The 18,021-nt window shown below is 55.3% G+C and overlaps 1 protein-coding gene across 1 annotated transcript in view; it reads right to left on the bottom strand.

Annotated features, from left to right (window-relative positions):
• Positions 1 to 811: 811 nt before the first annotated feature.
• The window catches only part of CDH22 (cadherin 22), a 66,598-nt gene continuing 49,388 nt past the window's right edge, over positions 812 to 18,021 (bottom strand). Inside the window, exons 8-11 of the mRNA XM_028122059.2 lie at positions 10,384 to 10,505; positions 10,152 to 10,269; positions 4,300 to 4,551; positions 812 to 1,377 (exon numbers count right to left, since the gene is read on the bottom strand). Coding sequence (XP_027977860.1) covers positions 812 to 1,377; positions 4,300 to 4,551; positions 10,152 to 10,269; positions 10,384 to 10,505 — 1,058 coding nt within the window. The remainder of the gene's footprint in view (positions 1,378 to 4,299; positions 4,552 to 10,151; positions 10,270 to 10,383; positions 10,506 to 18,021) is intronic.

Below are 18,021 nucleotides of genomic sequence, written 5' to 3' on the forward strand. Positions count from 1 at the left end.
CAATAGTATCAAAGGCTAGCATTTATTGAACACCTACTATGTGCCAGGCTCTGTCCTAACCACGTGACACATGACCGCTTTTTATCCTCACAACTCTTCGAGGTAGGTTCTGTTATGAGCCTCATGTGACACACGAGGGAAGTGAGGCCCAGAGAAGTGAGGTAACTTGCCCAAGGCCAGGCAGCTGGGAAGTCAGTACCAGAGGCTCCACCGTTCTGGCTAGGTGTCCTTGGACGGGCCACAGCCACTTCTCTGGGTGGCCTTCTCCATCTATTGCCTGCAGGGCCCCACCTCATGGTTTCCATGACGACTAAGATGGTCTCTGTACAGTGTCCCAGCACACAGTAGGCGCTTAGTAAATGAACAGCCTTCCTTCTCTCTTAACTCCGATGGGGGAGACCTGGGAGGGGGGGACACCTCAGCAGCACCCTCCCTCCAGAGTTCTTCCCCCAGCCGGGAGTGGGTAACCCGCCCCTTCACACAGCCACGCCGCGCCATCTCCCCTCTATCCCGAGAGCCACGCAGTGCCCAGTCCCATTGCAGTTTTAATGACGTGGCTGGTAATTCCGGCACGTCTGGGCGAAAGCTGCACCACGCACCACCCCACCCCGGGGCGGGGCGTGGGGGTGTGCGTTGGGGAGTCCATCCCCCTACAAGTCCGCCTCCTGTCCGCCAGCCCTCGGAGGGTGGGAGGGCTGGGGAAGGGGGTGAGCCCGGGAAGTGCTTCGTCCTGGGGCGCCGTGGGGCCCTGAGTGGGCCGGGAGGCGCGCTCGACGGCAGGGCCGGGGGGAGGGGGGTGGTGGGTGGTAGGCTAGGAGGCCTGGGCCTCGTCGTCCGCGCGGTGGCCCGCGTAGAGCGCGGCCAGGGGCCGAAAGCGCGGGCCCCAGCCGCTGAGATAGGCAAAGTCCTGCTCGGAGCCCGAAGAGCCGCTGTGCAGCGAGCTGAGCGAGGCGGCCGGCGAGTCCGCGCCCTCGAAGGCGTAGGTCTGGAAGGCGTCGTAGGGCGGCACCGACAGGTCCCCGTCCGCCAGCGCCACCTTGCGGCTGATGAAGTCCCTGAACACCGAGAAGTCCTGCTCGGGGCTCGGTGGCCCCTGCGGGAGGGAGTGGCGCTCTGAGGGCAGGCGGGCCTGCGGGGGGCTGCCCGCGGCCCCGCTCCCTCCCGGGCCCCCGCCGCCTCCGCCCCCGTCGCCGCCCTTGAGTTCGCCGCCGAAGTCGTAGAGGCTCCGCAGCGCCGACATGTCATAGGCCTCGGTGTCCTGCTCGCCGCCGCCCTCGTCGTTGTATTTGATGACGTTGTCCCGCATGTCCTCGTCCTCGTCGGAGCTCAGGTGGCTCTTGTGGTGGCGCCTGAGGGTGAGGATCAGCAGCACCAGCACTGCGGGGGGGACAGAAGGGGCAAGTGAGGGCCGAGGCCTGCCTAGGACATTCCGGGGACCCCTACCCCTCACCCCTCACACACAGCAGTGCTGGCCCAGCCTAACCGCTGGTGCAAATTTCCTAGATTTCTGTGCAAAAAGACGTTTCCTACAGTCAGAACTGCACTGGCTATATGGATAGGTAGTGAGTCACCCATCTTGGGAGGTGTGCAAATCGAGGCTAGACCACCAGGCTGCGGTGGCAGTACTGACGGCAGTGTTAAGAGATTTCCTGGGTGTTTGGGGCTGGACCCAACCTCTGATGTCTCCATCCTCAACTCTATGAAGAGAGACAACTTGAGAGGTCTCTAGGCTCTGGGGGGTGCAAAGGGGGCAGTTGAGGGGCAGATGGGGCTAGGGGAATGAAAGATGTCTTGAACCTGACTTCTTTTTTACCCTCGCTCTCCTCTATCTATTCCAGAAGTCCTGAGCACCTTCTTAGCCCTTTGGGTCTCAGGTCAAGATGACCTCTGCAGGAGGGACCCCCCCCGCCGACGAGCTCCAGGTCAGGTTCAGTGCCTTCACCTCCAAACTCCCCTGGTGAGGAGTTTCTCCCTCTGTCACATGGGTTCTCAGAGCGCAGCTGCTGGACCACCAGCAGCAGCATCTCCTGGGAACTTGCTAGAAATGTGACATCTCAGATCCTGTGCTAGACCTACTGGCAGTCTGTCTTGATGAAGCCTCCAGGTGATGCCCAGGCAGCTCAGGTTTGTGAACCACAGCTTCCCCCACCCCAAACACACACTCTAAACTCCCCCTTGGGACCCCAGGAAGTGTTCCCCTAGCTCGGTGCCTGGCAGGCAGTAAGCCCTTGAAGGGTGCTTGTTGAGTGAATGACTGACTGTAGAGGTGGATGGAGATGTGGTGAGTGTCAGGATGAAGAATGAGAGCACTGCTCCTTCTTTGCTTTCTGCACTTGACTTCCAGGACTCCACATTCTCTCCTCCTCCCGCCTCGCTGATCACTCATTCTCCGCCTTCTAAACAGGCTTCTCCTCGCCTGTCTGACCCCTTAACATCAGCCGTCCCTGGATTTGGTCCTTGGGCCTTATCCACACCCCTCTGTGGGGGCTATCCTGCAGTCCATTTCGAGGCTGACCGCGCCCACATCTCAGCCTTCAGCTTGGACTTACTTCTCCCCTGAAACCTAGATCATCCGTCCAGTTTCCTCAACAAGTCTTCTGGGCTGACCAAGAGAATCTCACACTGAACACGTCTAACCTTGAAATAATCTTCCCCCTTCCCTGCCCTCCGTCTCCCCCATCTCTGTGATGGCAACCCTAACTTTCCTGTTACTCAGGGCTTTGTGGGTTTTTTTTGTTCGTGGATGGATCCCAGCCCCTGCAATAGTTTAGCACATGGGGTTGGGGCGGGGGGACTCGCTGGATGGATAAATAAGGAGCTGATGAACCACTGAGAGGATTAAATGGGTAGGTGAGTGGGTGGATGGAGAGACGCACGCTGGGTACCATGCCAGGCACTGGATTCTTCTTGTTGCTCCTAACATCTCCAGCCAGGCCAGTGGCCAGAGCCAGCTGCTAGGGCCATGGGGCCGGGTTCCAGCCCATGACCTAACAAGGTGGCACATGACAGGGAAGGGGGTGGGGCCCGGGAACAGGTCCGGAGGGAGGGAAGGTGTCAGGAGAGAAGTGGGAAAGATGGATGGACAGCTTTCGGAGCGGAGGCTGGGAGCTGCAGAGGGGGATGCCCGAGAGAGCAGATGGTGGGGAGTGCGGGCGGCAGGCAACAGATGTGCCAGGCCTGATCAGCGATTCCGCCCGTCACCTTTAGAGCACTGATGTGCACTTTCTTCGTTTGTGGGCAATTAGGCAGAAATTTGTTTGCACTGCCTCAGAAAATGAAACCGCTGTAAAGTGCACCCTCTGGAAAAAGGGCTTCTGAGCCATGGGCTGGGGAGGGGAGAGAAGGGGGGCCCGGGCCTCGCAGCTAGGAGGAGCCTGCCCAGGGCCTCTGCAGGGACCCGAGGAGTTGCGGCTTGGCAACTGGCAGGTTCTCGGTGGGGTGGACAGTGGCCACCACGCCAGTGGCAGGGGTCAGGCGGCTGACATCTCCCAGGGAACTGAGCAGAGCTGGTATCTGCAATCTGGACCACTCTTGGGTTCCCCGCGCTCTGGCTGGTCGCTGAAGTCCAGCAGCCAGAGCAGAGGTGAGGCCTTTCTGCTGCAACAGGGGGAGGTGGATTTATGGCCACTGGAATCCAGCTTAGCTCCTAGAACTTGACCTCTTCACTGGCGACACTTTGTGGGTTCCACTGGCTGCTGATGGGGTTGCTGCCGGAGTAGATTTTGCCTCCCCAAATGTCTTAAGATTTTGCCCCAGCTGCCACCGGGGTTTTGCCCCAGCTGAGATTCATAGCAGGTGGCGTAGTAAAAGGGAACACAGGGTGAGGAGGCCTGATGTCAAGTTGGAAGACTATGTACCCTTATACAAGCCACTTAACCCCTGCGAGCCTCACTTTCCTCCTCGGAAAAATGGGGATGATACACCTGGCTTCATGGTTGTGAGGAACACAAGAGCCTTTTTTCACTAGAAGGACTTTACTAAAAGTCCTACATGGAGAATAAAAAAGGACGGTGGACATGAGAGATTTTTAAAATAATATGCTTGTTTTTAAAAATGTAGAGTGTGGCCAGCATGCAAGGAGTGTCAGGTGGGGCTGACATTTTCTGGAACTGGTGGTGGAGCTGCTCGGTTCTTAGAAGACTTGTCACGGGACCCACACGGTAGAGCTCGGACATCATTTGGGCCGCCCTTCCTGGTGGGAGAGGGAAGCTGAGGCCCCCACGGGGGTTCCCAGGAAGGACATCCAGGGCCCCAAGGTGAAGGCCAGCGGGGCGGGGGTGTGGCTCTGGCCGGACTCACCGACCAGGATGAGGACGCAGACCAGGAGCGCGATGAGGGCGCCGGGGCTCAGGGAAGTGGCCATGACGAAGGCTGTGGTGTTGCAGGACTGGATGGTCCCCGAGCTGTCACAGCCGCAAATGCGGATGGTGAGCGTGCCCGTGCTGCTCAGCGTGGGCGGCCCGCTGTCCACCACCAGGATGGGCAGGAAGAACACGTCTTGCTCCTGCCGGTTGAAGCCCAGGTGCTGCGTGTGCACCGCCGCCGTATTGTCTGCTCCGGAAAGAGGGAGTGGCAGGTGAGGCGGGTCGGCCTCCCCTGTCCCAGCCACCTCCTGATGCCCCCTCGGGATTTGCCGCCCTTCACCCCGAGCTCCTGCCTCCCGGGTGACCCATGGATCTGCTCCCCAATCTCCGCAGCTTCTGCCCCCAGCTGCCTGACAAACCTGCTCCCAGCCGTGTAGCCCACAGTTCTGTCCTTAGCTGTCACAAGATGCTATTCCCAGCTGTCTCAAGATTCTGTTTTCAGCTATTCCAAGGTTTTGTCCCCAGCTGGGCCAAGGTCCTGTCCCCGGCTATGTTAATTTTTTCCCTCGTTCATCTCAGTGGCCTTCTTTTGTTCTACCCCAGCTACCCAATGCACCCTGACTCTGGGGTCCTGGGGTCCTTGGGTTATGGCTTACTGGGCCCCTGACAAGTCCTGGGTCACAGAGAAGACTGGGAATGTCTTCTCTGGCACCTGGGTTTGGCTGAGGGAGCTTTCTGTCGGGAGTCTAAGAGGCTGAGCCTGGAGGGCTTGGGGCACGGCCCCTGGGGCCTGATGAGGGATTCGCGTGCACCAGGGTCTCCTTCCTACATGTGCGACCAGAGAGGACAGTGAACTAACACAAGTCATACTCATGACACCACTTCAGTCAGCTGCTGGGAATGCCAGGTAGGACTCAGGTGGCTCTCTGGTCTCGGAGCATGGGCTTTGGCGACAGGTGGTGCCCACTTTCCCCTGCCCTTCCTGCCTCTCCCACCCTCTCCTGTATGGGTCAGGCCATCCCTGAGCCTCCATCATTTTGATGCCAGTGTGGAGGCTCCTACTCTGAGCCAGGCTGGCTGCTACCCCCACCCTTCACAGCCAGCTCCACACCAGGGTGCCCGGCCGTCCTGTGGGGGGGTCCAGGCTTCCCTCCTGAGTCCTCCTCCTGCCCTCACGGCCTTCCGTCTAGTCTCTCTGCCCTCAGACTTCAGTAGGCTGGGTCCCTTCCCCAGCTCTGTGGCCCGTCAACCCAAATCAGTTCCGGGCCTCCCCCAGTCGTGGACACAGTGCAGGAGAAAAGAGCTGACTTGTGACCTTGAACACATCTGTGACGTGAACTTGAGGTCCAGCTCAAACAAGATTGGTCATGGGTTGAAGCTCATGTGATGGTATCATGACGTTTTGTGATATTATTCTATCTACTTTTACACGCATTTGAAAATCTCCATTAAAATGTTAAAAAAAAAATCATGCCTAGTCGATCATTTACTCGCTTGGGAGCTCACTTAGTTTCCCTGGACCTCAGTTTTCTCACCTGTAACTGAGGAAAACAGTAGCACATCAGCGTGAGGATTATGGTGAAATTCATGCCTAACCCTCAGAATGGGTCCCAGCCCCTGGAAATTCCCCATAAATGCTGGCTGTTCTTTTGGTCGTGCCCCACCCCCACGTTCCCTGCGCTGCACCATGGGCCTGCTCTCCGTGTAGGCTGCCCTGCCTCTCCTCACCTCGTTCCCGCTAGTGGGAACACCCTCCCCACCTTCCTGCTGGGCAAATTCCTCATCTGTCACGCTCCAGCTAAATGTCACCTCCTTTCTGTGGCCTCCTTTCTCCGCTTCCCTGGGAAGGAAGGATTTATGGCTTCCCCCACCCTGCTCTGACTATGCAGGTGCCACGCACATTTCTGCTATAGTGCTTGTCACATTGCGTTAGGTTAGCGTGTGCCTGTCTCTGCCCTGGCACCAAGCCAGACCTGAAGAATGACCCTTGAATGAACTGCAACTTTTGGGGTAACTGTTGTCCCGGGTCAGCTCCTCAATCTCTGGCTTCAGCTGCCTGTCAAAGGGTAAATCAATGCCGGCTGTGAAAATATCTGCCTTCCCAAGGGGAGGAAAGGAGACTCAAGAGCAAGATGAGGGAAAGGGAATGATGTGGGACTCTTCTGCTCTGACTACAGGCTTTCTATGCATCAAGGACTGTGTGGATGCTTTAAATAGATAGTGATATTTAATTGTCCCAACCACCAAGAGTTGTGACATTATTTCCATTTTATACGTGTGGAAATTGAGGTTCAGAGAGAAGTGGCTTGTCTGAATTTATCCAGTGAATTGGTGACGTAGCTCTTTTTCCCATTCACCCATCAAACCATCCATCTATCCATCCCTCAACCATCCATCCATCCATCCAACCATCTATCCATCCCTCATCCATCCATCCTCCATCCATCCATCCATCCATCCATCCATCCATCCTCCAACCACCCATCCATCCATCCATCCATCCTCCATCCATCCAGCCATCCAATAAATCTTTATTGAGTAACTACTATGTCCTAGGCACCATTCTAGTCGCAGGGAGAAAACAGTGGGGAGCTAAACCAACCATACTCCTGGATGTGAGCTTATATTCTAATGTGAGAGACAAATGTTAATTGAATAAACCCACAATTTAGTCTACAATTGCAAACCATGGTGAGTGCTAAGAAGGAAAAGTACAGGAAGAGCACCTAACAGAGGACCTGACTTAGTCTGAGAGAGGTCAGGGAGATCTTCTCGGAAGAAGTGATATTATTGCCTAGTCCTGAATGATGAGTTCAAGGAGAGGGGACAGCCGATGCAAAGGCCTAGAGGTTGGAAGAAGCATCATTATGCTCAAGGAACTAAAGCAGTCCTTTGTGACTGGAGGGATGAAGGTGATGGCTAGAGTGAGTCAAGGTCAAACCGGGGCAGGGTGCGGCAGGGGCTCATCATGGAAAGTCTTAGAGGCCATAGTAAGGAATTGGGGTTATTTTCTTAAAAGCAACGGGAGGCCATCGATTGGTGGGTTTTAAGCCAAGAAGAGACCGGGCGACAAATCATCCATTCACACCCTCTGGATGTGAGGATTATCCTAGCCCCTGAAGCTAGAGCATGAATAAGACAGACATAGTCCCTGCCCTTGCTGAGCCTCCATTCTAGGCAAGGGCGTTTCTAATCTAAAACACGAGAGTGGATGTGGAAGATGAGTTAGGAAGATGTGTGTCTGAGGTGTGAGAGGATAGTAGTAGTAGAAGCACAGAGAAGTAGACAGATTTGAAAAATGAGTGGCTGGCTCTGGCTCAGCCTCAAATTCCCAAGCAAGAACAGAGGAGTGGAGAGGCGATGTTTGTTTCTCAGGGTTGCCGCCTTTGGCCATGGAGGCATATGTTCTCAGAGCTCTGGTCCGTGCCACTCCTCCACCTGACCAAAGGGGATCCCTGGGCACCATCCCTGAACCTCCCGAGCAGCCCTCCGGGGCAGCGGCTGGCTTCACCTGGGGAAGCTGCTGGTCACCCCAGCCCCTTTCCCCACCCTTCCAGGCAGGAACTGCACCCAGCATTGTATCCATCCATCTGGCCTGACATACATCAGTGTCAATCCCTGGCTGCAAAAGCAATATTTATAAATCACGTTTCCAAACTGGCTACAAATGTGTACAGAGAAACAGATGGGTTGGGGTAGCTGTTTGTCACCCAGGATATTTATATGGTGAGGAGGAGGGGGCTTGGCAGGCCGTGGGAAGGGGCTAGGGGCCTGGCAGAGGAGCCCTTCCACGGCTGTGCTGAGCTTAGCACACGGCTGCCACCCTCGCTCCTGGAGCTCCTTCCAGGGGGGTCACGCAGGATGGGAGCACCTGGCGGCTCCCCATCAAAGAGAGGCAGTTGGGACAGAACTTCAGGCCCTCGGGTTGGAAAGACTTGTGAACTTGGCGAGGTCAAGGCGGGGCTGTTTGTATCTCCTGGGGCCAACTCAGGATACCACTGGAATAATGCGTGGGCAAGGTACTACCGGTTGTTAAAGCATTGAAATGCTTCCAAAAAGGTCTAAATAGCTCTGACGCTATGAGGCCCAAGTCCTTCCTGCTGCCTCAGCCTTCCCCCCGTGCCCACCCCCAACTTTGACACAATCAAGCCACTAAGGGGGTAAAGCCTGGCACAGTGGGGGCTCCAGGGGCCTGCTCCAGGTTATTTATGGTCAGTGTCCCTTTCGGTTGGTCATCTGAACTGCACTGGTTGTGAAATATTTTTAATATTACTCTCGGAAATACAGAGGGCCTGGCTTCGGAGGCCACTGAGGTCCCTCCTTTTGGAGGGAAGGGTTGTAAGGATCTTGGGGGTGATCCCAGACCTGTTCCAGGGTCAGAAAGAACCACCATGACCTGATCTCATAGTCCTGGTATCCACTCATTCCAACCACGCAGGCCCCCTGTTCCTTGGACATCCTGGGCCTGCTCGCACCTCAGGGCTTTGCACTTGCTGTTCCCTCCACCTGGATCATTCTTGATCCAGTTATCAGCATGGCTCACTCCCTAATTTCCTTTAGAGTTATACTCACTATTGATTCCTTCAGAGATGGTTTCCCAGGCCCCTTTATTTAAAATAGCTCCTATTGTCACTCTGCTTTATTTTCCCCTGTTTTGTTTAACACATTTTATGGAACACCCACTATGTGCCAGGCACTGCTCTAGGCACTCGGGGCCCAGCACTGAACAAAATCAAGTCTAGACTCTTGTTGCGATTGCATTATCTACCCTCCAGCCACTTAGCAGCCCCAACATACTATTCACTTGTCTGATTTCTACCTCCCCTCACCAGAATGTCACCTCCATGAGGGCAGGGATTTTGTCTTGTTTGCCACTGTATTTCAGGGCCCAGAACAGTGCCTGATATAGAGGCACCGTGTTTCAGTAAATAATTGCTGAATGCAGGAGATGACGTGTTCCAGGTACTAACAATATACCCTCATCTTGCTGGGGCCACCTAGCCATCTCAGGGGCAGGCCCTTTTAGCCCCATTTTACAGATGACAAAATGGAGGCTTAGGAAGTGCAGACCTTGCTGGGGCTGCACAGAAAGCCCCCAGCTGAGCCTGGCCTGGGACCCAGGGCCCTCACTCCCAATCCACTGACGCCCCCCCACCCCCAGTTCAGTGCTCGAAGGCTCAGACTTCGGCCTCTTGAGGAACTTGCTGGGGCACATCTCACAGTGGGATCAGCTCAGGCTGGGCAGGGCAGTCCCTTTCAAGGTGGCAAGAGAGCGAAAGCAGGAAGCACTCTGGATCTGAGACAGGGGTGGGTTGGATTCCCAGCCTGCCGCTGACTCCCCATACGGCCCTGGGTGGGTCCCTTTCCTCCTAGAGTCTCCGTTTTATCACGCGTAAAATAGGGGGAGGGGTAAGGAAACCACCCCCTAGGGTGGCCGTGAGGATGCAAAGGGAAACATGAGTGGAATACAGCGCTTTTTAAACTGAAGGGTGGGAGTGTGCGCACGTGACTTATTTCAATCTTCAGTTAGACCAGGGGGCTCTTTCCATCCAGGACTCTGGCCCACCTACTCCTCATCTGTTCCCTCCCTGTATCTTTCCATTCTCTTCTCTTGGGGTGCCCCCTCTCCACTCCGCCCACCCGCCCCTGGCTTGTTCTTCAGGGTTTGGCCAGTGGGCTGGGGAACAGCTCTAGCTTGACCCAGATTTTCTGTGTGATCTTGGACCCAACACTGGCTCTCTGGGTGCCTCAGTCTCTCCACTGGTAATACGGGAAGGGGAGGGGAGGAGGCTAGGCCCCTCCCTCGTGCATCCTAGGATTTGGTGGTAACTCACCAAGGTAACTCACCTTGGATATCAAGCAAGGAGAAGTGAGGGTTGCTGGGAGCTTCGGGCACCAGGCGGAAATAAAAGCGGTGCCCACCCTGAGGCTCATCTCTGTCCACCACGCTGATGGTCTGGATCAGCTGAAGGGGGAGGATGGGGCAGGGAGATGATGTGAGGCCTAGTCCACACTGGACCTGGGTAGAGGGTGTCCCAGCCAGTCCCAAGAACCCCCAGGCCCCAGCCCCTCCACGTACCTGTCCTGGCTTCGCGTCCTCACACACGGCTGCCTCGTAGGGAGTGGCCAGCTCTGGGGGATTGTCGTTCACATCCAGGATTCGGATCCTTAGGGATGCCCGGGAGAGCTGGGCATGATTGTCTGCAGTGAGAGCACAGGAGCGGGGTGAGCAGCATCAAGTGTGAGACCTAGACAACCCCCCATCTGCCATGAGGACAAGGAGAGGCAGCAGGGTCACACTGAGAGATCTGTGGGTTGACCCGGCAGGGAACAGGATTAGCACTGAGGACAGCGGGCATGACGGGGTCACCACCATCACTGCTGTCACCGTCACCACCACCGTCCCTGCATGACCACCACTGCCTCCACCACCATCACCCCCAGTGCCACCTGGCACTGTCGTCAACACCATCCCCACCACTACTTTCGCCATCACCGTCACCAGTCCTGTTTCCACTGCCCTCATTAGCATTGTCCTTGTACCAACATGACCACCAGTACCACCATCTCCAATCCCACCACTCTCGCAGTCACCAGCCTGCTGGCTTCGCCATTAGACCATTGCCATCGGAATGATGGTGTCCCCACTGCCCTACCTAAGGCACCACCGTCCTCAACTCTATTATCACGAACACCAAGGCCATCCCTAATCAGCGCCCTTACCACCACCATCATCACCACCCATGCGGTCACTCTCTCTACCACAAACACCATTACCAGCCCCGCCCTTACTACCGTTACCCACCCCCATAAACACCCACGTCACCATCACATAGCTACCCCCGCTCCCACCTCCGGCAACACGATCATCACCACTGCCATCAACCAACATCCTATTCTCGACATCCCATCACCATCAAGGGCGCAGAACGCACCCGGAGCATCCACATCCATCATTTCAGGTATCCATGTGGAAATCCTGTGCTTGGGTCAATTTGTGCTTGGGTCAATTTCTATCTCCACATTGCAGAAGAGAAACAAAGCGTGAGAAACTTTAAAGAACTGGTCAGTTGGCAACTAGGCTCTCAAACCTCTGCTCTTTTAAGACCTGATTCTGAGAGGGCAAGACAAGTCCACTGGATGTGGGTCTTGGCCAGGGTCTTCAGCAAAACCATGACACCCCCACCTGTGATGTCTTTGAGGTCAAGGTCCCTGATGTATTGACCCCCAGGTTCCAGCATTGTGGGATACAGCACAGAGTAAGTTCTAATACATCTGTTGAACGAATGAATGAAGCCTGGAAGAACATGGATGGAAAGAGGCTTGAGTTCCAGGCATGGCTCTGTCCTTGACCCAGTGTTTGGTCCTCCCTCCCTGATATCCCTTTCCACATTTGGAAAATGAACGGAGCACAGTGATTAAGAGTAAAGTCTCCGAGGCAAGTTGTTCTGATCTCAACTCTGCCACTTAGTAGCTGTGTGGTCTATGCCAGGTTACTTGGCCTCTCGGTGCCTCTGTTTTCTCACCGGCAACATGGAGCTACTAGTAATGGGTTGGTTAAGAGGAAAGATTGAGTTCCTATCTGGGAAGCATTTTTTTAAACTGTGTATATAACACATAACAAGTGCTATATAAGGATTTGTTAAATAAACAGACATCCTTGAAGTGTCCTTTCAGCAATGACATCAAGTGATTGAAGGATAGCTTGTCCCAGCCTGCCCTCTCTGAGCAGTACCTGGAATGTTGGCCTTTTCTGTCCCTTGCCCCCTGGACCTCTTGGGTGCTCATTGGTGCCCTGCTCTCAGCTATCTTAGTCATGAGTTCGTTACCGACAAGTTCTATCCACCAGCAACCTCAAGGACCGGGAGAGGAAGCCACCCTCTTCCAAGCAGGGTGGCTAGGCATCTAACCTGGCGGGCAGGGAGCTCTTTTGGGGGCAGCCTGGAAGCTTCCCAGCAGCCAGGAACCCCATGAGTTCTGGGGGGAATGGGGCTGGTGGGCTGCCTCTTTCTCTGATCAGGGCCGCCCTGGCCTGCAGCTGCGTGTGTGTTGATAAGGAGAAATGGGATCCGGGGGCAGGTGGAGCCACCTCCTGGGGTCAGGGATGGGAGGGGGGCGAGTCCTTAATTAACGCAGACCCCCAACCCCTCTCTGGAGCTCCCCTTAGCCAGGGGCACCTTATCTTCTCAGCTCACCCAGATCTGCCGCTTCAGTGATTAGAGGGGGCTTTTCTGGGGGCGGGAGATCGGAGTCGTGACTGGGAATGCCGGGCAAGCCGTTATTTTTAAAAGTGTGTTGCTGAAGAACTTAAACAGACAGAAGGTGGGTGTGTTTGGGAGGAGGGGAGGTGGGGAGGGTGAGGCCCGCTGCCAGGACCAGGCACCTCTCTCCCCGCTGAGGCAGAGGGAGGGGGCGCAGGGGCCTATGTGCCATGCAAAAGGGCGACCCCAGAGCAGGGCCAGCTCCTCTGAGGGGGACATGCTGCAGGGGGGCCGGGTCCACTACTGGCGAGACCCCCACTATTGAGCCATTCCTTTACAATCTGCTGGGCCTCTTCTAGCTGCTCTTTTTTTTTTTTTTTTAATTTCTAGCTTTATTGAGATAGGATTGACAACGTGATATAAGGTGTGCAATGTAATGATTTTATACACATATATATTGTGGGATGTTTCCCACAATCAGGTTAGCTAACACATCCTTCACCTCACATAATTACCTTTTCGTTGTTGTCCTGCCTCCTCTTTTATTATTTTATTTTATTTTTTCGAGGAGGGGTGGGGCCGAGGGAGAGGGAGAGAGAGACTGAAGCAGGCTCCTCGCCCAGTGCAGAGTCCGACGTGGGGCTCGATCTCATGACCCTGAGATCATGACCTGAGCTGAAACCAAGAGTCAGACGCTTCACCGACTGAGCCACCCAGGCACCCCTCTTACCTCCTTTTTAAAAATGCTACAGGTCACCTCCTGGGAAAGCCCTGAACCCTTTGGCATGGCTGTGGATCCCAGGTCTCAGAGGTGGGGCAGCTGAGTGAGCAGGGAAGGGGTGTGCCTCTATGTTGCCAAGTTACCACCGGCAGAACTGATCCCAGGGACCCCTGGATTTGGGGCTGGCCTGGAACCCCCAGAGCCTGTGTGCCCATGACATCGCAGTGGCGTCCAGCCTGGCTGCACGTTAGAATCACCTGGGAATGGGCGCCTGGGTGGCTCAGTCGTTAAGCGTCTGCCTTCGGCTCAGGTCATGATCCCAGGGTCCTGGGATCGAGTCCCACATCGGGCTCCCTGCTCTGCGGGACGCCTGCTTCTCCCTCTCCCACTCCCCCTGCTTGTGTTCCTGCTCTCGCTGTCTCTCTCTCTCTGTCAAATAAATAAATAAAATCTTTAAAAAAAAAAAAAAGAATCACCTGGGAAGGCTTTGAAACACAGTGATGCCCAAGGCGTGGTCACTGAGGTTTTTTAATGGCTGTAGGAATCTAATATGTGGCGGGGGATTGCCAACCACTGGCAGGTGGGGGAGTCCAACCTGTTATCTTACTTCTGGTGGACTTCCTTTAAACCCCTCCTGATCACAGTTAGCCACATTTGTGATCACTGTTAATAATTAATTCATAAGTTTACCGTCTTAAATGTTTCTGGGATAAAACAAAGACTCCATCAATTAATTAATCTTCACCCTGCGCAGGACTTTCCAATCAATAACAAACTTTCTTATCTATGACCTCATTTGATTCTCAAAACAACCTGTAAAGGAGGTCTTGTTAAACCCATTTTGTAGATGAGAAAACTGAGGCCCAGAGAGGGCCAGGACCTCGCCCAGAGCCATAAGGGAGTCAGCACAGAGCTGGGTTGGGTCCTGGGTCTCCTGCCTCTACGGCCAATGCTTGGTCTAGATCCAAGGCCAGTAGGCCCTCCTGCTGCCTGGGTATCTGTCCATCTAGCACCAGCTACTGCTCGGACCCAGGTCCAAGTGGCCCTTCCCCAAAGCCCAGCAGCAGGTGCCCTCTCCCAGGGCTGGGTTCCTCATGGGTCCCAACCCCCCTCTTGGCATCTCAGTTCAGCTGACTGACATGCAAATTAGTTTAATTATTTCTTCTTCTAAAATAAATTATATTTTGCAGTAGCTGCAATATGTTGTGTCAGGCAAAATTGCATTCAATATTTTTAAACTAATTGATGCAGCCTTGAGGAAGGCTGATTGACAGCCCAGAGCTGAGCAGGCCTGCAGCCTTAACCAGTTCCTAGATGAAAATTAAACGTGCTTCGGCCTGGGGCTCCCTCTCTGAGCTACCTCGCTAGGAATCCAGGAAGGTGGCAGGTGAAACCCTGGGGGCCTGGGGCCCGAGGAGGTGGGCTGTTCAGTGGGCCCCTGGACCAGGGGCGGGAGCACTGCTGTGCACCGTGGGCAGGTCTCCTACCTTCTCTGGGCCTTGGAGACCCTGACGTATAACGGCCAGGGGATCGGACTGGGCCATTTGGAGCTGAGGCTGCTGGATTTTGCTGATGATTAGGAATTGAGCGCCTCCTTTGTGCCAAGGACATAACAGTGAGCAAGACCTATAACGGTCTCTCGGTCTTGAGGCAGGGACAGACAGTACTCCAGACTCTGACAAGAGCTAAGAGATAAAGGTTCAAGAGCAGGGTGGGTGCAGGGATGTTTTCCCTGGGGTAAGTGACCTTTAGGCTGAGATCCAACTAGGAAGGAATCAGGTGACCGGCATGCGAGGGAAAGAGTGCCCCAGGGAATGGGGACAGCATATGCAAACACCCGGGAGAAGAGGAAGAGGCTGTAGATAATGAGACTCTGGATCCCTTCCAAGGAAGACCCCAGCCCCTGGCAGGTACTCACCTGGTATCTCAACCAAACTAGGCTTGGAGGGCTGGGGGGCCACTGGGAAGGGAAGAGGAAATGGGAGCTGGCCTGGTGACTCTGTTAAGGGCACTGCTAGGAACGTGCTCCTTCCCAGAAAGACATCAGCAAACACATGCGAGGCATGTGCTGTGGGCCAGGCTCTGTGCTGCCCCGTTTCCTCCTGTCAACCTTTGTGGGAGGTGGAGACTAGTATTATTGACATTTTACTGAGGAGGAAACCCGTTCAGAGAGGTAAGGAACTTGCCCAAGGTCTCGTAGGGAACAACTGATCAATCTGGGACTCGAACCCGGGTCTGGTTCCAGAGGGGGAGTTTCTAATCATCAGATGGTACTGCCTTTCTTGCCATCTTTAGCTGTCAGAGTCCCACTTGCCTCAGCGTCCTAAACGTCCTAACAAATGTCTCTGCCTCCTCCTGGAAGGTCTCCCTGACTGCCTCAGTCCCCGGCCACCAGAATATTAGCCCAAGTCCTGCATGCCCACATGCCCACATGCACATGATCTTCCAGCTAGCTCCCTGGCCTTGTCCCTCAGCCCCTCTCTCTTTTTTTTTTTTTTAAGATTTTATTTATTTATTTGACAGAGAGAGAGACAGTGAGAGAGGGAACACAAGCAGGGGGAGTGGGAAAGGGAGAAGCAGGCTTCCCGCAGAGCAGGGAGCCCGATGTGGGGCTCGATCCCAGGACCCTGGGATCATGACCTCAGCCGAAGGCAATTGCTTAACCAACTGAGCCACCCAGGCACCCTGCTCACCCCTCTCTTGAGCTCTGCTCCAAGTTTGCTCCATTCTCACCTTCAGATCTTTCCCCAGATGCCTTCTCAGAGAGCCTCCCCTGATGACCTTCTTTAAATGTGTCCCTTGCCATCCCACCAGACACCCCCTTCCCTGCTTTCTCTCCATAGCACTTACCCAACACCCCCTATGTCTTTACTTACTTAACTCTTAACTTGCTCATCACTTGTCTCCCCCCTAGAAAGTAAGCAGAATTTCTATTTTGTTTACTGCTATGTGCGTGGCACATAGTAGGTGCTTAATAAAGATTGTTGAATGAATGGGTTTCATTGCCTGTGGCACCCCTGACTATGCTGGGGTACCGGGGAGGCCACAGGGAGAGACTAATACCTCCTCGGGTGGACTAATTCTGTAGGGGGTGCACCCCCTCCAGGGCCCCTCCATCTGGGCAAGAGTCAAGCTATGTGCTGCTGTTCCTGCCTCTCTCTTTGGACTAAGGTTTTCTCATCAGTAAAACAAATGGAGAGAGAGAAGGAGAAGCCCAGAGAGAAGGAGGCAAGGGAGGTTGCAAGAGTAAGAGTGAGAAGTGGCGGGAGGAAGGAGGGACTGGTGGGGAAAGGAGAGGGGGAGGGGACAGGGGCGGGGGAGGGAGAGAGCTTGGGGGGCAGCTCAGAGGCACCTCCTTCTCACTCACTTGCAGTGGAGGGTGGGCAGCAGAGCGGACCCTCTTTTTCAGTCCCCCCCAGCTCCTCCCCTTCCCGAGAGAATTAAATTGCATCCAGACACCAGGCTCTGATTAGAGCTGGCCAGCTGGGCAGGAAGATTTATCATCCCAATTACCCGCTGGCCAAGACAAGCTGGCTGAAGAAGTGGGGGCGCTCCAGGGGAGGGGTGTCAGGGCTGCCAAAAGTGGACTCCTTGCAGACCCCTGCCCTGTCCTCACTCACCTTTAGTGGGAGCAGGAGGTTTGGGCACCCTTCTCTGTCTCTCTCAGGGCTTTGATGATCCCTTTGGCTTCCCAGGGGAGACCGGAGGCTTCGTTGTTGGGGGGGGGCGTTGTGTAGTCCTCCAAAGGGTAAAGGAGGACTTCGGGGTGAATCAGGGACTCTGGAATGGGGGTGGGGTGGGAGAAAGCTTTCCTTCCTAGGGCTGAGCTGGTCCTGATGTTCTGGGCTGTCCTCTGGAGACCCCATGGACACGACAGAATCTTTATTCCGGTCTGCCTCTGTTGGGTACTCAGGGACCACAGGATTCCGGGAGTTACCCAGTCCAAGAGGAGCCCAGGCCTGATTTACACCTCTGGCGATGGGGAGCTCAGTGCCTCCTGAAGCAGCCCCTTCCGTGTAGGACCGTGCCAAGCCTCTTCCCCAGATGGCACCACACTCAGCTTCCCTGCCCGCCCTAGCCCTGCCCTGACACCCCCAGCTCCTGTCTAAGCCTGAGGCTTCACCACAGCCTCCCATGTGCCCTCCTGCTCCAGGCCAGCCCCGTCCTGTTCACGAGTGAACACTGGGCCCGCACGTCTGACCATGTCACTCTGCTGCTCCAAGACCTGCCTTGGTTCCCTGTTGTCTCCAGGAGATGTCTGGCTCCTCAGAGGACATTGAAGGCCCTTCCTGCAGAGAACCAGTGAGGGTCTGCATGCTCACCTCACCTCGCCTGCTCCAGCCATCCCCCACCCCAGCCTCTGCCCCCGCCCCAGTCTCCCTGTTTCTCAGAATGGCCAGCGCACGGCTGAGCTTCTGAGTCTTTCTGCCTCGAGCACCCAAACTCCCTTTCCTCAGCCTTTGAGACCCAATTCAGATATCCCCTCCTTTGGGAAAGATTTTTGCCTCCTTCCCCTCTGGGTAGGCAAGTCCCTCCCTGCTCCTCCTGAGTGCCCACTGCCCCCTTCCGCTCCGTGTTGTCACTGGCTGTTGATGTGTCTCTCCCCCGCCTACCTGTGAGCTCCGAGGTCAGCGGCCGAGCCTTGCTTACCACCAGATCGCAGCACCCAGACCGGGATGGGCAGTGAGGAGAGGCCCTCTGAAAACACTAGCTGGGGGTAGACACGTGGGGAGCGGAGGGTGTCCTTGTGGCAACTGAGCACTCTGCATCTCATCCCACTGCAAGCTCTCACCCC

This window comes from Eumetopias jubatus, unplaced genomic scaffold (assembly GCF_037043125.1).
Source record: "Eumetopias jubatus isolate StellerSeaLion01/CBP00866 unplaced genomic scaffold, mEumJub1_p1.0 scaffold_9, whole genome shotgun sequence".
NCBI lineage: Eukaryota > Metazoa > Chordata > Mammalia > Carnivora > Otariidae > Eumetopias > Eumetopias jubatus.